We start from the raw sequence: 24,048 nt of genomic DNA, 5'->3' as shown, positions 1-24,048 counted from the left end.
GGTGAAAGGTCACACCAGTTTTTGAATGCAGTAAAGCTGTGAAGGTTCTGCTGCCTCACAGTAGTGGATTACATGAATATATTCATAAATGCATAGAGAGATATCTATCTAGATAAGCAGATATCACAAACACAGAAAGAACTCTGCAGTGTGAATAGTGGGTCATCCATATGCACAGTGTTACCAAGTGAGGGGATAAAGCTCCCAAAAGTTCCTGCTCAACCCCAACCCAGGATCTATTGAATCACCAAGTGCTCTGGAAGCAGTGATGCCATAACTTGCAAAACATTAATTTCCAGTGAAATGCAATGTACATCTCTAAAGAGACAACTGCACACCAAATGTCCACTTCACTCTGTGTTGACAGTGGTTTTCTCAGTATATGTGGTATTAAAAACCCAGTGATTAAAAACTAAGATATTAAAAATTTTGTGGCAACAGGATTTCCTTCCTTGGTTGCAATGAAGCCCTGTCACCTGAGCAGAATTTCTCTTGTTCAGATGCACTTTTTGCTTTTCATTGTTACTTGAAAATACCTTCGTGTGTTATCTGTGAAAGCCCAACCAGAATCCCAAAACAATTCCATGCTGCTAAGCTGGAAGCAGTCTCTCCCTCAGCCCTGTTTTTAACCACTCATTGCACCAGCTGACAAGACTTATTTGCTCCTCTTACAATGTCTTAACCAACCTGAAAGCATCAAAAATATTTAATGCAGTTATTGATCTGGACTGAAGGCTTCCTTGGCTATCAATTTCCTCCTTACCTGAACCAGCTGTGGGAGGTATTCTAACAATTCATCATTTGACACATTTTCTATTTGTTGGACTGCTGCCCTGCGAATATCTTGATCTGGAAAACTAGAGAAAAACAAATAGGTATCATTAAGAGCTACCAGACCACTGCAACTCTCCTGAGCTCTCACTGATATAAAATGTTAGAAAAACTGATTTTATCTCAAAATGGAGCAGGGAAAAAAAAATCAGTTAATTTGCTCTTTTGTAACAAGAAACACACCACAGATGACTTAATTGGATTGACTCTTACAGCGTCACGCAGGGGGAAAAAACCCCAAAAAGCTGATCTTCAAATACCTCTTTGAATTTGAAATAGCACATATTGTAATTTCCCAAAATATAAAGCAAATTACAGATCTCTTGCTGCTCTTTCTTACCTGAAATAGGAAATTTCTGAGCCATGTGAACTTTCAACAGTCACTTGAAGATTTCATTTGTTCTGAGCAACAATACAAAAGCTTTAAATTTCCCATACAAAAAGGATTCATTTCAGATAATTTATTCCCAAATCAGCTCTTCTGTTTTCTGTCATAACACAATCAAAAATACTTTTTAAACAAAAGCAATTTTGAAATTGAAAACACAGTCTGGGTATTTTTAGGATTTTATTATGTGAAATTTGGTAAAAAAATTAACACCTTCCTGAGAAAGGCTGCAAGCCAGTGAAGCAGACATTTCTGATGAGAAAATGTTTGAGAACTCAGCATAAGCCACATTCTCAACTAATTCTGGCTGAAACCAGGGTGGCTGTAGCCTGGTGTAGATTTTGTGGTGGAGCTCTCATCATAAAAATGACAAAAGAGGAAAACACGCTGTGGCAGCAGGGATAATGCAGAAAAAGAAGGCTGGATAATATAGATGGCAAAAACATTTTCCTTTGAAAGAGAATAAAATTTTGATGTAACCTGATTGATCGAAACTGACTCTTAACAGAACATTTTCTCTCTTCTAAGAGAAAAGGATAGAAAGTATACAGTGTCTCTTAATATTTGAAAGCCAAAAGATAGTCTTTTAAGGACTTCTTTTGGAAACATGATAATAATTTCTTCCTTTTCACATTTTGCAATTGTGACATTAGTCATTAAAATGTGATGATCAGTGATCTCAGGGGTCTTTTGCAACCTTGATGATTCTATGATTTTGGACACAGGGAATTTCATATCCACAGGAGTTGCCTAGATTGGTTCAAATTTGGCTGATTTGCTGTGGCTGTGCTTTAACAAGGAAAGGAACAGCTCTGCTCTTTCACGTGTGTCTGATACATGGTGTCACCCTTACCTGTGCACCAGTACCTGCATATTGGCCATTGCCACCCCAAGAATATTTTCTGTCTTCTCCTGAAGCAAACTGGAAATATTCCTGGAGACCTTTTAGTTACTAGGAGTGCAAGGGTCAGCTCTGCCCAAGTGATGATCAGTGATCTCAGGGGTCTTTTCCAACCTCAATGATTCTGGGATTTTGGACACAGGGAATTTCACATCCACAGGAGTTGCCTAGATTGGTTCAAATTTGGCTGATTTGCTGTGGCTGTGCTTTAACAAGGAAAGGAACAGCTCTGCTCTTTCACGTGTGTCTGATACATGGTGTCACCCTTACCTGTGCACCAGTACCTGCATATTGGCCATTGCCACCCCAAGAATATTTTCTGTCTTCTCCTGAAGCAAACTGGAAATGTTCCTGGAGACCTTTTAGTTACCAGGAGTGCAAGAAGGGTCAGCTCTGCCCAAGGGGCAGAAATGTCTTCAAACAGCACCACAGTCAACTGGACATTGCTCAGAAGAGCTGGTGGGCTTTGTTCCACTTCCCTGAGGGTGAGCACCTGCCCCACAAAAAGCAGAGAATCCCTACCCTATGAACTGATATGGCCACTAGGCTCTTGTTAGAGATCTCTGATTTGGCAGTCTAGGCACAGAAAAAAAAAGAAAAAAAATTATGACTAAAGGACAAAGGTTATCCTGCCAATTCAGCCTGAGGAAAGTGCTTTGAAATCAGACCCTTCATGCACAGCAGGAGATGTCACAGGCCAACAGTGTCACTGCTTCAAGAGCTCAGCACAAAACCAGACTGCTTTCTTCCCACCTTCCCACCCAGCACCTTTTACCAATAATATAGAAATAAAATCTGAAGTGAAACAGAGGAGGCAGTACCATATTTGCAGCAATGACTGCTTGTTGCTATCAAGATAAAAAGAGGAGAAATTTTAAAGCTTGGTGCTCAGCACTGTAAGGGCACCTGCTGCTTGAATCTTGAGCTTCTAAGTTCAATAAAACCAGCTGAAGCAGAACAGTATGTACACTTTGAGAATTAACTAGAGGCCATCTAATAAAAATGGGGACATTTTGATTAAAAAAACAACAACAACAAAAAAAAAAAGTGGAAAGTTGGACTTGAAAATGGTTTTCAACCATTTATACTTTTCAACCATTTACACAACCATTTCAACCTCCAACACTTTGCAACATCCTTTAGCAATATGACTCAGGTCTGGTTTTACTATTTTGTTTGTCTGTTATGGCACGTATTTAATGATGTCTCTAATATGGTTTATAATTCTTTGTATAATGTCAAGAGGGCCTCGATGGGGAGAGGATGAATGCATCATAAATAAATTATCATCCTAGGCCAAATTATATCTTTGCAAGGCTTATTTATTTTACTTATTAATTCTAGTCAACCTGTTAGGAATGAGAAGTTGTTACTTTAATATTCACATAGCTATTTAGAACAAAACATATTTGAAGGAGGCCTATAGATTAAACAAAATAATCCCTTCCATATCATCCTATTTTCTAATTATGCAATTGCTCCAAAGGGTTGTGTGCCAAGCATGTGCAGATAATATGGAAATGAGTCTTTCCCTTCCCCTTCTTGCCTAGTTCAACAGGCTACTGAACAGTGAAATATACTCTACACAGGCACAAAGCCAGGCAAAAAAAATATGTTATTACTTAGTTACAGCTTGTCCTTACCAGCAGCCAAGATCTGAATGCAATGCTATGAGGACAGAAACTCCTATTTTCTTTTTTTTATAAGCTAGACAAAGAATGAGAAAATTATTTTAATCCCAAACTTTCCAGAAAATTCAGCAGCTAACATTAAATTTATTTAGAGTTGATTTGGTGTATGTCAAAATCAGGGCTATGTCTAAGTCACCAGAAGAAATGCCAGGAGATGTGATTAGGGCATGGCAGGCACTGTGGTGAAATACCTGCAGGGTGCTTTGCTTCAGGAAACATGGCTTTGTCATTCTTCTTGAATGAGATTTTGGTAATTTGTTGGTTTTGGTGACTAAACTGTTTTTCCTTCAGCTTGTAAATCTTCAGGTCAGCCTGAGGCTTAGTTCAGTCTTTTGAACAGAATGGACAATTAGCCTATTTTTTTAATTACCTGACAATCTGTTAATCCTTAGATGCAATATCCATTGCTTTTTTTGAATTTCAGTGTTGTTCAGGGCCCCAGGTACAAGAACAATATTGAATTTGTATTTAAATAATGTACACAGGCACAATATTTAATTCTATTTGTTTTCCCCCTTACATTTGTATTTGAGCAAACATTTAAGAGTCTCAGAAACATTGGGGTTACAGCAAACTCTAATGAACTCCACTAGCATTACATGGTGCTATGCTATTCACACTTGCATACAGCAGTTTATTTGCTAGAAGCCAATAAAAGGGGATGGTTTAGAAGCAAATCTGAGTAAAAAAAACCCTTTCACATGCCTGGAAACTGTGACATCTTGTAGTCTGGTACTTCATTAGGGTTGGAAGGGTTTGGTTTTTTTGCCTAGTCAATAATCTTGCAAATATTTGACTTGCATCAAATCTGATTTTAGTAATCCATAAATTAGTCTTGATTAGAGGACAAAATTAATTGATTTTTTTGACTCTAACTCAATGCAAGAGAAATCACTTCAGACCTAAGAAAAAGAGCTTTATAGTTTGGCTATTAGAGGAGATCTGATTTCCAGGGCTTGCTGCAATGAATATGCAATTATTTATTTACACATGCTGAAAACTCTGAAAGCAGAGAAGTGAGACAACCCTATCATAACAAAGTCAATATTCCAGTCTTTAAGGGGACATTCCTCAGAAAGAGGAGCTCATCTGTAGCCCAGTCTACATCAGATCAATTTTTGGAAGGATTTGAAGTGACAGAATTCCTGACATGTGGCCTCTGACTGTGGCTTCAGAGAGGCAAGACCTTCAAGGACTCCTCTTCCCAGCTGCATTATGGTTGTCACCAAAATATCTGAGAATTTAGCTAAAAAAGCCCAGCTTAAAATGAAATATTTTAACAATGCTTGTAAGATTGCCTTGTTGCATAGTTTCAAAATGGTAGCTGTCATCCAGGTTTAGGTTTCCATTCACTTACAGTTGTCTGTTTTGTTTTTTTCCCCTCAACAAACAAATATTGGTCAAAAAATACTTCATTGAATACCACCACAGTGTTGTGGTTCTAGTCTCTGTGAGTAGAACCCAAGCATTCCCCATTTATTTGCCTGGCTGCATTAAAATATCTTGCAGCTCTCTTCTTCTGGCCAATTTAACTGTTCTCTCTTAAAGCAATGAGCACTCCACAACAAAGATCATGGCTTACAAATTTGTTCCATGTTTACACACATTAGAAACATCACAGCCTCTACCAAAAAGTAAACAATATGTAAATTGTAGCTGAGTTTAGTCCTCAGCTACAGGTCACACTGTGCAGGACTTCAAATGTCCCCTTCACAGCCTGTCTCACAATTTGGATTCTCTAGAAGTTATGAAAGTGTTTTCCTCTCATTAAACACTCACCTGCTAAAACTCAACACCCTTTTTGCAGTTTTGTTCCCTGCCTGATGCCAGTGATTGACAGCCACCCGTTTTTTAATTTCTAAGTAGATTATTAGATCTCCCTTGAGACTAAGATGTTTTTGTGACAGTTGAATTTTGAGCTGGGTGAGCATCGATTACAATTTGGTTTAGAAATAAGGAAAACTTTCAGTCTTTGATTCTTTTCATACAGATAGCCAGTCAGGGGCTATTTGTCTAGCTGTACCTTTCAGCTAAATCAGATTCAAACAGAAAACTGAGTACTGCTGAGGTGTTCTGTGGATCTGTGAAATTCTCCTGAGATTTTAGCATCTGCCAGTGGTGAGCTGACTGTAAATGAGAAATAGATGTGCATTTCATTTTTAACAGTTTTACTATTCTAATTTTATTGTGCTGCCTCAAACAGCCCTGTGCTGGAATACATTTGTCAGCTAAGTGAAACTGCTCAGTTCTCCATATTTTCTGGCACATTATGATCTCTGAAGAGAACAATGCAGACTTTCACAGGCCTTCTTTTAAGGTAGAGGCTTATATCATGCCACTTATCTCTGCATTTCCCTTCACATTTTAAGTTCTGTTGCATTCTCAAAAAAGAAAAACTTCAGTCCATGAAATACATGTTGTTAAGTCTGGCAGAAACAAGGGAAGCTGAACTAACAAACCTATGGAATGAGGATACCAACTGAAAACAAAAACCCCTTTGAGTAGTAAAGGATATCGTGCCATTGATGGATGCAACTGAGCCAGGAGAAAAAGTGTGGAAGAAATGTTTAAAATAACAGAAAGGGAGGTTTTGTGAGGCAGTTTAAGTATTTTAAAAACAATTAGACAGGAAGAGGGAAGAAACTACTAGAATAATGATTAAGGTGTATAGTTTTAGCTTATAGATAAGGTAAGCAGGACTTTCTGTTTGTGATTTTTTTCCTTCTTTTGAGGATTTCTAAAGAAAATACTGTGTGAGCGTATGAAGGTTAAGGACTAAAGTACAGAAAGATAACAAATACCATCAATAAAAAGGACACTGCATTTTCATAATTTTTCTCCTTTTTTTTTTTAAGAGAAAATTCACTCTTTATTGTGAGAAGTCACATGAACCATTCCCAACCCCACTCATTGCAAAGGTCATGGTCATATTCACTCACTTTTGCTTTGGCTGATTGATTGGCAGATAGATCTGTTGAATTTACTCACAGAAAATACACTTCCAGTGATGCTTACAGAGATTTTCTGCAAGAAATTCTGACTGAAACAACTAAGAATAAGTTTAAGATGTCATGGAGACCATATGGTGAACCACATCCTAGGACAAGAGTAGGAAGAAATGAAGAAAAAGAAGTTTCCATTTGAAACCTGAATGATCTAGAAGGTTCTTCCCACCCCAGAGACAAATTTCTCTGTTACATTAAAACTGAAGATTAAACCATGGAAAACATGATTATTTAGATTAAGTTTCCTGACTAGAGTGCACATTTATGCACAGAAAACATATAATATTCTACACAGTTGTCTATTTGTCCTACTACAGCATTCTGCTGCAGTACCTCATATTTATTGCCAAGAACACAAAAAATGGTTAAAAGCAGTTTAAAAAAAATAAAGAATTCATCACGTGCCACTGCTTAAAAAGAGGACTTGTCTGTTCCTAGCAATGCATGCATCACCATCTAAGCTATCACTAAATTTCATGTATATTAAACATAAGCAGTTTTAAAGCTTTATCAGTAACATGTTCTGTACATCAAAGTATCGAATTAATTGTGGAGTGTTGCTTTGTTCTTATCTTATTTCTTTGCCTAAGCCTGTGTTTGCTCTCCCTATTGATGCATAACTACAGTCAAGAACAAGATGCAAACAGGCAAGGTATGCTCTACTGCTATCTGGTTTATAAATACTCTGCTTTATTTATAAATACTCCATTGTGAGCTCCAAGGGAACATTTTAAATTCTCCTTTTATTGAAACAATGACAACCTGATTCAAAAATTCTAAATCTGTTTGGCTTTCAAAGGTATAAGAACAAAATGTTTTTTCAAGGTATCACATTTTATTTTAATTATTAGTTAGATATTTGAACCTCTGAAATGCAATAGCACTCTGCTACATAAATCAAGAATAATGCTGTGACAGTCCCAGGCTGAGGGACACTATAACCAAAACTGTGTCTGGCACTGATCTGGCACATGGTTTTAAAGGAATGTCCTTTCCTGTGCAGTTGCCATGACAGAATTAGAATTCAACAAGAAGTTTCCAGGAAAATTTTTAAGCCTAACAGGGAGGTTGCATCTTCACCTCCACAAGCTACTTCAAAAGTTCTCTCTGCAAAATTGTTGCAGCCGTTCACTATGCTGGAAAAAAAGACTTACATTCCATGGCTGTTTCCTGATTCTAGCTCAATTTCCTCATTCCCAGCCATGACACCTCACAGGGCTGCAAGTGTACTTGGAACGGGCCAGAAGAAAAGAAAAAAAAAAAAAAAAAGCTGAAAAAGACATTTGCTGGTTTGATTAATGAATGTGCTTGGATTTTGCAATAATTGGAATAGTAAGATAACCTGACTAAAAATTCCCAACTATGGTTGTTCTAAACATACACAAAACATTGGCCTGCTAGCAGCACATCATAAATGATGGCATTGCTAGCCCTGCCTTTGGTTTCTTTCTGTCATCAAGGAAATTCTCTGAGTAAAGGAGTGCACTGGTGTTATTTCCCTGGATACAGCTGTAGAAAGCTCTAACTCACTAAAGCTTGGCTTTTTACCAAACTCAATAAGTGAAATCAACAGCAAAATGCACAGGGCACCAAGAAGCTGCTCTGAGTAGGAGGGACCCTCTCTATAACTTCTGCCTTAGGGATAATTTTATATTTCAGGCAACAGCTTATAACCATCCTTCCCTGAAATTAGAGGTAAGAGTATAAAATCTTTTTTCTCCACTTCCCCCTCCCATTCTCTCCATCGCATCTTTATTGATTAAAGGAACATTAATGGTTTTTTGAATTTCTTTTTCTAAGCATTGGCTTCTAGTGCTCTAAGAAACAATGCGCTAGCTCTGAGTACTGGATTCAAGGTTGCAACTGAATTTATCTGTGAAATGTACCGTGATTGTGTTTTCCATTTATGAAAGTTCTTCCTTTCCACTGCATAAATGAGCATGTTATCATTTGCCTGCCTCGAGGGTTGCCTGCAAAGTGGAAGAGCATAAGCAAGAGAGACACACTCAAAGAACAAGCAATATCTATTTAAGGGTATGTTTAACTGTGAGGTGAACAAAACAACTTAGACATTTCAGAAAGTTGCAAAAAGCTTTCCAGTTCAGATTCCTGATAATGGGGCTTGATCTGCTGGGCTGTGATACCCCTCCCTAAGCTCTGTGATGCTGCCTTCTATGCCAGGAAGCATCTCCAATGGTTTTAATTTCTCTGTCCTCACCAATGGGTTTTTGAGTTTAATCAGCAGGACAATGCTGCTTTTTTTGCTCTGAGACAGATAATTTTGAGTTCCCAAGCCAAGGCTTGCAGAAGTGACAGTGATTTTGAGAACCCTTTCTAAAGAGTGAGCACGTGCCTACAGCACAGATTCTCCTAAAGACACTGCAAACTGAAGTTCCACCAAGGAAAGCATCCAGAATCTGGAGTGATTGGAAACTCTTGGTCTCTTTTATAGTATTGATAAATAGTGGTGCACAGATATAATACAGCATAGAGATAAGCTGCAGATCTTCTTTCTTTAGGATTGTAAGCTGAATATTTATGCAGAATCAATTTTACTTTGGAAAAAGTCATGGAAGAAAAATGCAAGAGGGCTCTTGCAACAACAACAACAAAATCTGTCTGAGGAAGTCTCTGAGCTGCAGAATACTGAAAGCTGGGGAAGTAGTGTCACTGTGCTTGGCCCATTTTCACTGCATTCCCTGCTGTTGGTCACCACTGGAGAGAGGATGCACTACACTGACTTTTGGATGATTTAGTGCAGTTGCTCCTGTCAGCAATACTTGTAGACAAAGATCAGCTCTAATTCATTTTCCTTACCCATGGTTTGATAGTGATGGTAACACAAGTCCTTAAAATAGACATGAATATATGGAGAGAATTTATTTTATATTCTGCTCATGTTTTATATGAACTTGGATCTTTCAGCCGTGTCTTAGCAATCACAAGAAATCAGAAAGCTGTTTCGTGGATGATAGAAGTGAGGAACTGAGTTGATGAGTTGTCAATGCCAAACATAAAACAGGATAGAGTTGAATGAATGTTCAAAACCAGCTCAGTTAAAGAGTCTGTGATCCAAAGTCAGTGAGGGTAAGGGGGAAGGAAGGTTGGACCCTAGCCAGTGTTACTGTACTTTTTTCCAAAATGATAGAAAACTGAGGAATAGAGAACTAAGAGAAGAAACCTCAGAAATCCATTTATATGGAAAGCACTTCTCTCCTTCAACCCACTCTCTCAATTTGCATATATCCAAGTGTCAGAGTTAAATCAGCGACCCAGACAGTTTTGAAACGAGGCATCTTTAAGGAAATGTAATCTCTGTGTTTCGGAAGATTAGCTTCCCAGCTGTTCATGCACCAACAAGATATTGTGGATATAAGAAGGACATAGGTTTTGTTCTGTGATGCCAAACTTCTTTCTGTAGTATCACTATGAAGGAAAAAAACTGGATTGATATTATCTTCTGTGAGAAGGGACAAACCATCTCAGATCCTGATCAGGAGAGAAATACTTGTTCTTTGGCACAACTGCAGGTGCCAGCCACTCCCCACGGTGGCACAAGAGGGACAAAGTGATGACATTTCCCTTTCTTTTCCATGCCAGCAGTCTTCATGTAGCCAGAATGAGCAATGGGTACACTGCAGCTGATGCTCACTGAGAAGCTGGGGGACAGACTGAGTAATATCAAATACTCTCTGAAGCACCTGAAAGGGCTGATATTCTGCACCACACCCTCGTGCAGAGCTGCATCTTCAAAGAGCAATCAAGATCTTCACTTGTAGAAATGCCACCCAGACACAGAAACAACATGGGGCAAAAGGTCTGATCTAAAAGCCTGGCACGCTCTGACAAACCCTCCCAAATTCTCTTTCTGCTCTGAAGTCTGGAAGACAACACACTGCCCATATACTCCTTTCTCCATGGATCTTTTATAAATTAGAATTGGATCCTAATAATTTAATAATGATAAATAACAATATTATGCTCCAGAATCTGATTTGTCAGGATCTTTGCTTCCACTATTCCCACTAGACATAAAAAAGACATGTATGCAAACATGAGAAACTGCTAATAGTTCAGATAGAAACAGATACAAGCATTTGGAAATTGCAACCAGAGAAAATAATCAGTTTTAGATTATTAAAGGTCTATTTTTAATAATCTGGCAGTAAGTGTTTTGAGTCACAGTATATTTCCCAAGTAAAACCTTTGGAGGAGGTTTATTTTTTTCCCAAAGGTAGAGCATGAAACTAAGATTGCAAAACTGATGCAGCTCGTGCTTACCCAAGACAAGCAACAGCTTGATAAAACAAATTTGCTCAAGCATTTCATCTGCATGTGTAATGTTTTTACAGGTCACTTAATGCACAATACCTCCCAAGTTTTTGGAGGGAATGTAGCTGCTGACACAGATCCTGTCCCCTGACATCTCTGTTCCATCATGGGTAGGGCTATCTCCAGCATCAAGCAAGTGTCCTGACAAACAATCAGCCCCAGAAGTGGGGGTGGAACACAAGGCACCACAACAGAATTTATTCAACTGACTTCAAAGTTCCATCCAATCTGCTTCAGAAAGATAGGTTACACGTGGGACTGTGTACATTTACATAGATTATTGTATAATCTAGAGATATATTTCAGTCCTCCTTATCTCCCATTATTCATGCCTGTTGAGTAGTTTGAAGTTATGGAGTGCTGTGTAAGTGCTAAATATTTGACTGATCACCTGTTACCAGAAACTGCCTCAATCTGTTCTAGAGAATGAAATACTCTTTTCATAGAAAATATATAGAGAGAAACAGGGAAATAGAAAAATAGAGAAATGGAAAACCTTCTCAGGCAAGCAGACATGGCTGGCACGCTCAAGGTCATGGCAAGAGCTGCAACTCCATTTTCACTTTGGCCCAGAGAGAAAGGAAAGCACAGCCGGTGCACAAACCTGGACAGGGTGCTGGGCAAACTGAAACACTGAGTGAACCAGCATGGGATCCTTCTGTTTATCATTACTTTCCTGTGGGAATTGGAAAAACGAAACTTCCACAGACACTGAAGGATTTGATCTGCAGCCTTGGAAGAAGCTTGGATTGATGTAAAAATAAAGTACACAGACATTAAGCAGAAAAATCATCAGCTTATGTTTCTACATTTGTGAGAAAGAATATGCCTTAAGTAAGTGAGAAACTGTATTGATAAGATGGTGAAGGGTTTATAATGTAGGGGTGTGCTTGTATAGATTAAGTTAAGAGTTTAGAAGTTATAATAGAAGCATTTGTGTGCATGTGTAATTCATAGTAACCTGTTGGACAAAAGTATCCACAGAGCAGCAAAATTAAGTAAAGGTGATCGGTTAGAAAAGCAAAGTGAATTCTAAGGCAACTGTATATTGGTTTAGAAAGTTCTATATTGCCTTGTAAAGAACTTGTGACTACTTTGAGCTATAACAAAATGCTTGCTCCTCTAAAATCTCACAGCCCTTGAGAGTGATGTTTATCTGAGCAAGGAATCGTTCTTAGCTCAAAGATTGTCCCATCCCCTCATTAAAAGAGGTGACAATGATAATCTTCTCAGGCAAGCAGACATGGCTGGCACGCTCAAGGTCATGGCAAGAGCTGCAACTCCATTTTCACTTTGGCCCAGAGAGAAAGGAAAGCACAGCCAGTGCACAAACCTGGACAGGGTGCTGAGCAAACAGCAGCACGGAATGACCCAGCACATGATCCTTCTGTTCATCCTTAATTTCCTACCTGGGTGATTCTCCCTTACCTGAAAGTCAGCAGCCCAAGTGCCTGCAGAGGGTCAGAAAAGCTCCAAGCCCCCAGCAGGGCATACATTTCTGACACAGTGGCTCTGTCCCAGCTGGGTGCACTGCCCAGCACCAGAGGAAGGGAGCAGTTCTGGTTATTGCAGGAGTAGCGATAAAACCACAAGATTCTTCTCTGTTGCTCTGAGAGTCTGGAAAAGAAGATTAAAATTTCAGTTTGAAATTAAAACCACCTGAAGCTTTGTGTAGCAACAGACTTTATTGTACAGAGGGGCCAAGTCACACAGTACACTGCTTTTCAGCTAAGTACATGTTTTCCTTTGGGTAGGATATCATTTTCTGCAGACCAGCTTTTATAAGAAAAGTGATACTTATATTCTGGATCTGTCAGCCTTAGGTCATATAAAAATGAAGTGTCAAAAGACACACACACACATATATATATGATTATTTCACATTCCAAGCACTCTCAATTTTCTTCTCTGCTCTCTCTGTTGTTGGTGTTGTTTGTTTGTTTTTACTGGTTGGGGTTTTTTTTTTTTGACCAAGAAGGTACAGTTGTCACTGGGTAAATTATTGTTACATCTATCTGCTACAAATCATCTCTAACTTTTGTAAATAGACACACAACACTGCAAGTCATAGCCTTCATTCCTGCCCTTGCTTTGACTCTTTAACGCAGGTGTGTCTATTTTTAACATATTTTATCTTAAAATAATGTTTAGGCACATCTATGGCCATACACAAAAACATGAGCACAGGTACACACATAACAGTGTGTGATTACCCCTAGTGCTGGTATGAGTTTAGAAAAGCAAAGAAAAGCTCCCTACAACTTCTGTGGGGTTTTCTTTGAAAATTGTAGCTTTACTGCACTAACAAAAAAAGAAGAAGAAGAAGAAAAAAAGATGTAACATAGCAGACTCCTCACAGAGATATTACATATCTAAATGTCATGTTGATAAAATGGTCAGTCATCACACCATATTTCACCACTGCACAATAATTTCTGCCTTATATCATCTGATTTGTCAACAATTCAGATGTCTTTGCCTCATGCATATTAAATCTCAGGTTCTGACACATCAGAAAACAGGAAAATAAATTTCCCTGGAGAGACAAGCTCAGACAACAGCCTTAATTTGATATCAGAGCCTTCAAAAGCAAACGGCCTTTGAGAGTTTGAGAGAAAACGAGAAAATCAAACTGATCTCCAGTTCATACAAATAATTACTCAAATCAAGAAGAACATTGGTTTTCTTGGTCATATTTGACCAGGTTGGTGATACATCTAGTTAATAGCATAAAACAATTGTGACTTTATAAAACCTAAATATTTCAGAATGAGGTGTGAGTGATCTAGTAGAAGACAATAAGTAAACTGTTTGCTTCCAGACAAGCATTTAATTATGCAGATGTGTAAACAGGGCTCAAAATCCAAGTGTTTACATTCTTTCCAAGGTTGTCTTCCTTCTATTTGCAATGTTTTGGGACATTCTTAGCCAAAAAAAAAAAAAAAAAAATCATCCTAGCCCCACTCTGTCAAGATTATGTCATTCACAGCTCATAGAAATGAGTTCCTTTGGCTCTGTAGGCACTTGAGAACTTTTTTTCCTTTGCAATTTTGAATTGCCAAGTGTTTAGGAACAGAGAGCAGCAGCACAAAGATGGGCATGTTTTTTCCTGAGTGAATGTTAATTTCTTCCCTTTAGGAGAAGAAGCTCATAAATGTATGCAGAAGATGAACTTAACTGTGATACCAATCCTGACTTTCAGGACCCAGCTCAGGAAAAGTGTCATTTTGGTAATGACTTCAAGAAACAACTCTGGAATTCATAGCATGTCTTCTGTGACAATAGATAGATGCCTTTGTGATCATGTGAAAAAGTCACACACAGAAAAAGAGATAAAAGCAGGCCTAAAACTTCATTGCCTGTCTGGTTATCTTGTGCATTTGGATGACATTCTGCAGGACAGTTCAGCTAAAGGACCTCTTTCAAATGATAACTTTAATCAGAGATTTCAGCTTTCCAACAGCATCCTGCAAACTAGACAATCAGTTGTTCAGATTAAAGCAGCTAAAGCTTCTACTGAGTTGCAAAGGGTGATAAGAAATCAATCCTTGTATCATGTTTTCTAAATAACAGATTTCTCCCTCTGACTTTACTCAGAGGCAATTCCATTTTCTTTTTGCATGCTTTAAAGATCAGAGATGAAATGAAAGGGTGGATGGGGTAGGAGTGTCTTAAGTTTTGATTTTAAGTTTGTTACAAAGTTCATATAAACATTTAATAAGACATTTAAGATGGTAAAATATTTTGCATACATATAGGATCTGAAGGTTCTTAAGCAAATAAGGGCATTTCTTTGTGTCAGTAGGGTTAATATGCTATTTAAACCTCTTTTTTGATAAAAGTTAAGTCTATGGTTTTTAGGTGGTGTATCTAAATACAGATACATTTAGGTGTCTCTAAATAGGTGCACCTATCTATTTAGCTGTATCTAAATTTCCCTCCATATGAGATATATATTAAAATGTATAGCCTTCTGCTTAACACAAATAAACCCAAAATACCTTATAACCTAAATAATTCAGCAATTTTCTGTTCAGGATTTGATTAATCCCTTTAGCTAAATGAAGAAAACAGCTTCTCTGAAGGCTGGTGTTGTTACTTTTTTGGTGGGAGGAGGAAAGAGCAAAAAATGAGTTTAAATGTTTCTGATCTGCTTTAGTTGTTCACTTTCAGTACTAAAGGAGAACAAAGACAAAAGACAAAAAGAGGAGAGAGCAGAAAAGATAGAAAATGAACATTTTTGTCCCCCAGCACTGATTTTCACTTTAAGGTTTCTCTTCTGTGGACAGACTAGAAAAGACCTCTTCCACTCTTCACCCAGTTGGAAGTAGATCTAATCACACCTCATTACAGGATTTTTGTGACCACTGGTAAGCAAACTAGATCCTTTCCAGGCAAGTGGCAAAAAGGAAAAGGGAAGCTGGAAAAGAGGGAAAAGTTAGGTAGAAGGAAAATGATGAATGAAGGAAATAAAGATGCAAGAAACTAGACTGACATGATTCTGGCTTCAAACCAGTCTCTGACATGTTTGCAGGTCAGCCAAAGCAGCTGGCAGTAACTAATCCCCTCTCCTCTTGGCTCTCTCTGGTCTGGCTTGGTGATGATGCCAAAGATCAGAGTGTGGGGCTGTGAGGAGCATAAAAGCCATGTGGGTACCTTCATTTCCTACAGTCCCACTCAACAGCACCTTCATTAATCAACATCCAAGAGACTGGATGAAATTGGAAAGTTGGCCACAGGGACCAGTGGTCTGAGCCACCTACCAGAAAGAAAAGAGCCTGAGCTGCTGGGAAGACAAACGTCTGGAGCAGACACACATCCATGTACCAGGAAGAGGCACAAGCACCAGAAACCAGCTCAGTGTAGCTATGGACCTTGAGGGGTTTTATATGTTCTGTATGTTTTTTTTTTTTTATGCTGAGGGTGTCAGCAGCTGGGGAAAGCAGGGAGATCTGCGTCCAGCTACTGGATAGACTATGCACAGCTACTGGGCCAATCAATTTTTGGATACTACATTTAAAAATATATAGTATTTTTATCTATTCCAGCAAGAGACTTGGGTCCTGATCCCGCAGAGAGGATGAACAGAATTAGGCTGTCTGTGCTGTCAGTTTTGTGGCAGTGTTGGACTTATAACACTGCTGGATTCAACAAGCATGCAGCTGTCTGTTTTAACCACTGTTTCTTCCTTTTCTATCATTGGTATAAGAATTTTCTGTCCATTCACATATTCTCTCTGTTTGCAGTAGGATGAACAGAAGGATCCTGACAGACTAAGAAAGGTTTCTTGTATGCTGTGACACAGACACCTACTTATTTCAAAGTCATATTTGAAGCTTGTAAGCCTGAAGCTTCATCACAGAGTGATACTGCCACTAAAAAGCTGACTAGATTCCTCTCTTTTTCTTGACATATGGAAAAAAAGAAAAGAAGAAATCTTCAGATAACCTGGCAATAATATGTTGGGATACAAATATGCTACAATTTTTTAAGAGAAAGTATTTCATGAATGAGAAAGGTTAAAAGAATTCCTCTGATACCAATACAACAAAATTTACAGGCTGGATTAACAAAGTACCAAAAATGGAATTGCTTAATTCAAACCCCAGATATGTTACCCTTCCCTTGATGATTCATTTACTAGACCAGATTTGCCTGTAAGACAGGAGAACAGAAAACAACAAACTATGGGGAAACACGGGACCACCACTGCCTTTCCTCCAAGGACCTGGAATTAGCACAGCCTAAACTCCAAACTGGTGCCTTTCAGAAGACTCTTCCCTTCATATTCCCACAGAACCCAAAATTGTTGCATTAGGGATGTTACAGGATCAACCCTTTGCTGATGAGGTTTTATGCAACCTATTCATGAACCTCTTATCCATGAATTTGTGTTCAGCCTTCACGAACGTGGTGATGTTGTCCTCTGCCTTCACAGCTTTGTGACAGCAGATTTTAAAAGCTCACCACTGTCTAAAGAAGCATTTTTTTCCATTTGTTGAGAATAGATTTCCTACTCATTTCATTGAATGTCCGTAAGTTTAAATATTGCAGGATTTGACGAGGCATTTACCTTGTCCATCACCATCCTGATTTTACAAAAATTAATTGTGCATACACAGACATCCTCTAGTCTTCTCTCCAAACTACAGTCCCAAACTTTGTAGCTTCTCTTGGTCAAAGAGAAGCTTAAGCCCTTTCATGATATTTGTTGCCCCTTCTCTTCACACTTTCCACATCTGCTGTGTCCTTCCTGAGTCTTGAAGATGAGAACCATGCAGCATTCTCAATAAAATGGACATCAAGGTTTTAAGCAGCAGAGAAAGGGCATGAGCTCTCTTCTTTGACAAATTACTTTGTACTTTGCTAATTTTTTAACGATCTTATTCCTTCTTACTGAAACCACATTTCAGTGGTTTCAGCCATGGTAACAGAAGTCACGGGCAGTGGGTTTGAACTTCCCTACATCATTCTGAAGCATATTTTGCAGTTGGAAATTTCACTGTCACCGTGGTTCTTCATAACAAAAAACTGACATCCCATTCCCATTTTAAAACAGAATAACAAAACCTCCAATCACAGATCCCGTGGTAAATAAAAATAATTTTACATTTTGTCTTTGTAAAAGTTGAGTTAAACAAAAACACAACTCCTTTTTAAAACAAATTAATTTTAAAAACCCTCAAAGCACCAACACAGAAATCAGCACAGAAAAATATACTTAACAGATACATCATATCCCACTGAGAGTGCTGAATTAAGTTATTTAGTTATTGCAAAACTAGTGCACCTTTTGACCTTTGATGGAGGATTAATTCACACAATTAACTGTCATTAGTATAATGGTTCTCTGTAAGCACCTGTGCTCCAAATTCCGCTCTGATTACACCCAAAATGACTTTATGCAGTACATAATCCTAATTGGTAATACAACATTCATGTAGCAGAGCATACTAATCCACCTCAGTTCAGAGTGTGTTTTGTACCACAGTGTCTTTATCCACCTTCTGTGGAAGCTGAACTTTCCATACTTCTTTCCTTGCTTATAATCTGAAACAGATTTTCCAAAGCCATTTCTCAGCTCCATCTGAAGTTTGAGTGTTTAATAACTAAAGGAGGTGATTTCCATAGAACCTACAGGTGTTCTTGCTAATACTGATACAGATGCACTGCATCACCTGAAAATCTTATGTTTTGAATGAAAAATTAGTTTCTTGCCTTAAAGACATGAAAAGATCTAGTAATAGAAAGGAAAAAACAACCCTTTTCTGAACTGATAAAATACACTGCCACCTCCAGGGCCTTATTAGGCCTTGCTGTGATCTGTTCTTTCATTTAGAGGTGTTACTTCTCAAATCAGCCCAGATGGGCTCCTTCAGAGGAAAATTTTGTTTTTAACAAATTGGATAAATTTAATTGTGGTCGATAGGGTAGGTACAGCACAGCAAGAACCAGCAGGGTGAGGTGGGGACAACTTACAGCAGGAGAGAGTGTTTCTGTGAAAGTCTTGCAATGTGCTTCAGGCACTCTTGGGTTGGCTCTACGAGATCACCTCTTCTTTCTTCAGGTTCAGGTTTAATGAACTGCAAATCAGCTTCTGGGAAGTCAATCTTTATTTACAGAACATGAAATAAAAGAGAGAAAAAAAAAGAAGGGTTTTAGCAATGTGTAATCTCCAACACAAATGTCAATAAGTGTTGTCTTGGATTTGTACAAGGAGCATATACAAAGTATGACAAAAAGAAGGGGGGATAATTATATGAGGATGCTCACTGTATGTAATATATTACTTAAAAGTTTTGGTGATAAATGCTATCCACAGAAATCAGTGGAACCTAAATTTCCTGAGAAAATTTCAGTCATCATATTGCAATTTTATTAAAACTGCATAAATTCAAACTTCTTTTTTTAAATTTTTTTTTTTTTTTATTAAGGCTATTTCTGATGTGTAGTTTGCCACTGCAAGGGATGGAAATCAGATTCCAGATTTCTCCTCTGGATGTTCAATTTGCAAATATGTTGTACAGCATCTACCAATTTTCCATTCTTACACATGCCTGTCAGAAATTAAGGATAATGTTTTTTGAAGATACAGAGAATGCAAATGTTCAACCAAAACTACAAATCTTCAGGTAATTGATAATGTGAGTAGACTTATCTGAAAATTCAGATTTTTCTTCATAATTCAGTTCGGTTTGCATCCAGCTTTGTTCTGTTAATGCACACCAACATGTCTTATTTCTATCTAATTTTTAATTTAAGTATTTGATATGCATCACACTTCTAAAAGTTAACAAATTTATTCCCTATAAAACACTTAGTCACCTTGCAAAACTAGATGATCTTTAAGGTCTCTTCCAAGACATGTTAAAGACCCAAGCCTATATTTTCTATAAAAATACATATTTTCAACATTTCCAGCATGTTCACAAATTGTAATAGGAATAACTGAAAATGAGGGGGGTCGGAATGAGAAATCCTGTTTCATTTCTTTCAGGAGATATAAATTAATAGTCATTTACTGTCTCAACTTCCCTGAATTATTAATAGGGGGAGCTATTTTAAGGCATGGTCTTTGACTGACCTCCTCAGCCTGGAAAATCCCCATTTACTTGTCTGTTAAAACAAGGCTATTTTTAGGCCAGGCTCATTTATCTGTGTTATCTGCTTTTACATTTCATTTGCTAACAGACATTAGGATATTTAAATGCAGAAAACAAATTGGTTTTATCCTTGAAATACCCAGTTGCTAACTCAGCGTGGAAAGGTGACAAAACTACCCTGCAGACCTGATGTAATTCTTTGAGTGGCTGTAATGGAAATTGGATTTTCAGTTTGGGTGGCTGGATGAGCTGTGGGAACACCCTTTTCCTTGCACTTGGTTAGAAACCAAGCCTTTGCTTTGCTTTCTGGCTTCCTCACCTGCAGGGTGGCTGAGGTTGGTGTCTCAGTGCTGCAGATGCCCGGGGTGATCACTGCCGTGGGGAGGGTGCTGCACGGTGCCAGGCTGAGCAGCACGGTGCCATGGAGCAGCCTCCTGCAGGAAACAGGGAGGAACACTGCACTGGCAATCACTGAAACCCCACTGAAGGACTGCAGAGCTCAAAGGACAAGCAAAAAGAGAGCAAACCCTTTATGTGACTAGAACAAATCTGGCCTCAGCCAGTAGAGTATTGTATTTGCAGGGATGCCCTGAAGAATGCATCTGACTCCATCTTATCAGAGGGCTAATTTATTACTTTATTATACTACACTATTAGTATATTATTAATATTAATATTAATATTAATATTATATTATTATTATAAATATAATAGTATATTGTATACTATTATATTAATGAATACTATACTAAAGAATACAGAAAGGATACTTACTGAATGCTAAAAATATAATAATGAAAAACTCCTGACTCTTTCCAGAGTCCCAACATAGCTTGGGACTGATTGGTCAAAGAGTCAAAACAGCTCACAGCAGAATCCAATGAAACAATCACCTGTGGGTAAACAATCTCCAAACACATTCCACATGAGAACAACACAGGAGAAGCAAATGAGATAAGAATTGTTTTCCTTTTCTCTGAGGCTTCTCAACTTCCCAGGAGAAAAATCCTGGGTGAAGGAATTTTTTCAGAGGATGTGAATGCCACAGTTGAGGTTGCATCCTGATCCTCACTGCCACAGCAGCATCTCTGCATTTTCAGGGTTCATGAAAAAAATCCCTCTGCCAAGACATTCTGAGTCAGCTGTGCACTTTACCACTGGCTTCTTGTGTGACAGGGGCTGCCCTTTAAGCCAGGTGTAAAAATAAGGATAATACAATATTTCTATCTCAAGATTTAATTTTGAGGGCAAATATGGTAGAGTCTGTGAAGCATCAATACACTGTAAAAGGTGGAGGGCAGCACATTTATTCCACAAAAAGAAGAAACTCATGGCTATCTACTGCACCCATAAGGGATCCTTGCTGATTTTATGTGTAGCTGGCAGGGAGGTGGAAGTATGATATGAGAGTCTGCAAAAAGCAGAAGGGAGCTTGAGTGGGATAGTTTGTACCACATGGAGTTTTTGGACAGATGAAAGGTTATGGTCTGAAGTACCAGTCTTAGCACTACACCTACAAGAAAGTCTTATCAGTAAAACAGGCATGCATGTGGCCAGCAGATAAGAAACACAGCCTGATTTGGCAGGTCAGCATAATCCAGTCTAGAGAACTTGAATAAAATCTGAAAGTTTGAGGGTAAATTCTAAACATAAAAAACCAACTCAAATTTAGATTGCAGTATCTGAATAAAGGAAGATCTCATACTCTGGGTTTACCCCTTAATTTGTCTATATCTTAATGAGTAGTAAGGCTGGAAAATTAATTATGTTCAGCACCTCTTCTTTTACTATTATTTTAAAATAATTTTAATTAAGGTCTTTTTAAACACTGCTCAGTCAAAACAACTGAGAGAATCACTAGATACTGCAGCAGAAAGAGCCAGCCAGGTAATGAGGCCTGAATGTCCACTTTTCACTTGGGAGGAAGATGTCAGAGGTACAAGAAACACCAGATGCCCTATTTGATCCCAGCATGAGTTTGCAACATTGCTGTAAAGAAAGTATCTTTTGAATTGCAAATTGAAATAAATTTCTTTAAGCCATCTGAAGATTTAAGAAACTCCCACAAAGTGACTGTTACAGTCAACATAAATGAGTATAAATCTAATTCAGGACTAATTTTTCTTTTCCACTTCTTGAACTGTTTGTGTAGTTAGCACAGACATTTTATTTTTTTTGTGAGAACAGAGCTCAGGAGGATTAAAGACAGTTATTTTCTGAAGGTTTTTTTTGCAGCTGTAGGTGGATTTGCAAGGAAATGGAGGCAGAAGAAGAGCTGTGATATGAACAAGATACTTGGAAGAAAGTAACTGTGTGATATGAAGTCTCTCTCATTTAGGTAATTGATGTGAATAAGGAAGTGATCAATGGTGATTCAAAGAGATTTTCCTGTGATGTGTACTCAGCTGACCTTTAATAAATGAGTTGCATCTCTTCAACTAATCCTTTGTTGACAAAGATTTACATCATAATTTGAACTAATTGGCACTTTTGTTAGAAGGGAGAGGAGTAGCTGAGAATAAATGAACATGAAGACTAAATTACCCTTTTGAGCTCTCATTACTGCTAATCACTTTCATATTGTGCTCTAAAACTATGGGAGCTTTTAAAAAAAGAATACATTCAGTTAATTTTTTTCCTGGGAAACCTGTGTAGACAAATGTAAGGAGTAGCATAGACCTCAGAGGTGCTGTAGATGTGTTTGAGACCTTTCCTAAGCTCATTATTTCAACTCATTTACACCTAGAACAGATGTGGCTAAAGACTGTCCAGGAGACAAAGAAGAATCCTTGAAGGCAGATGGGCTTCTCAGACATAAGGATAATTTAATAGGAAGCAAAAGTCATGCAAATAAAGCAAAGCAAAGCAAAACAAGGAATTAATTCAGTTTTTGCCATGGGCAGGTAGGTGTTCAGCCACCTCCAGAAGAGCAAGGCCCCATCACAGGTAACAGTGACTTGGGAAGACAAATGCCACCACTCCAAATGTCTCTGCTCTTTCTCCTTCATTCCCCCCACTTTATACCCTGAGAATGATGTCCCGTGGTCTGGAATACCCCTCTGGTCAGTTTGGGTCACCTGTCCTGGCCATGTCTTCTCTCACCCACTCTCAACTTCCTTGCCAGTGTGGCAACAAGAGAAGAAGAAAAGTTGTTGGCTCTGTGAAAGCCCTGCTCAGTAACAAAACCATCCCTGCATTTTCAACCCTGTGCTCAGCATAAATCCAAAACACAGCTCCATACCAGCCACTGGGAAGAAAATTAATTCTACCCCAGCCCAAACCAGCACCCCCAGCCAACTTTGGGGCACTACAAGCAGAGTCAATATTCCTCAGAAAAATCAGCTTTTGGACACAGAAATGGAACAATAACAGGGGCCAAGTGGATGAATGAAACAGAGAAAAGATGCATCATTATTTTTTAGAAAAAGAAGCAGGTGAGAGTGCAGGATCCATTCAGAAAAGGAAGGAATTATCATCACGAGCACGATAACCATATCCTTTAGTGAACAGACAGATTCTTCCCTCTGCTACTTGGCTCTGCTGATGTGCTCAGAAAGGTCACTCCCTATTCTGCCTACCATTCCACATTTTCCGTCTCTGAGGTGAGGGTAATGACCTTTTAAAGTCTCCTGTAATGATCACAGACACAGAAAATGGCTTTCATGTAAAAAATTCACTACCAAGCAGATCAGAAAGTGAACATCCTTCTCTGTGCCTATTGCCATTTATTAATTTCGGAATTACACAGATTCCCTTCTCTTGTTTATTACTGGAGTTAAAATAACCTTCCCATCTTGCTACAGAAAATTACATTGCTATTTAAATGCAGCTCAAGTTATCCTAAGTTGATGAAGTCAACATTATTCCCTGAAGTCCCATGGCAGACTTTCCCCACAAGAGGAAAGTTTTGCTGCTTGCTCTGATTCAGAAATACAAAAATGAATTGTGGTAGAATGAGTGAAGCCAGAGCAATGTGGGGGACATTGCCATTCCCCAATTGCTCCAAAATTATTGATTTTTGGTTTGTTACTCAATCACTAAACTGTTCAGCCCAAGAGAGTAGCAGAGTTTCTTGTAGCAGGAGTGGATGTGAACGAGTGGAAGGCTGGCACACAGGATTCCAAACCCTTTTTGAACTGCCTCTAGCATCTAATGAGACTTCTTGATACAGATGAACCAGCTCTACTGGCACTGATTTAGGGCTGCTGTCTGAAGTCAGCTCTCTGACAAGGCTGAGAAAAGCAGATATGATGGCTCACCTACCAGGCAGCTACTCTCATTATCACCGTGTTCATTC

At 38.4% G+C, this 24,048-nt stretch overlaps 1 protein-coding gene across 1 annotated transcript in view; it reads right to left on the bottom strand.

The window, feature by feature from the left end:
• Positions 1-24,048, bottom strand: part of PIK3C2G (phosphatidylinositol-4-phosphate 3-kinase catalytic subunit type 2 gamma) — a 189,104-nt gene that overhangs the window by 104,648 nt on the left and 60,408 nt on the right. The window contains exons 14-17 of the mRNA XM_041484453.1: positions 20,071-20,185; positions 18,628-18,758; positions 12,577-12,765; positions 764-857 (exon numbers count right to left, since the gene is read on the bottom strand). Of these exons, the coding sequence (XP_041340387.1) occupies positions 764-857; positions 12,577-12,765; positions 18,628-18,758; positions 20,071-20,185 (529 nt within the window). The remainder of the gene's footprint in view (positions 1-763; positions 858-12,576; positions 12,766-18,627; positions 18,759-20,070; positions 20,186-24,048) is intronic.

This window comes from Pyrgilauda ruficollis, unplaced genomic scaffold (genome assembly GCF_017590135.1).
Source record: "Pyrgilauda ruficollis isolate IOZ18807 unplaced genomic scaffold, ASM1759013v1 scaffold66, whole genome shotgun sequence".
Classification (NCBI taxonomy): domain Eukaryota; kingdom Metazoa; phylum Chordata; class Aves; order Passeriformes; family Passeridae; genus Pyrgilauda; species Pyrgilauda ruficollis.
Note: the sequence above shows the minus strand (reverse complement) of the source record. Positions and strands in the feature narration are given on the sequence as shown.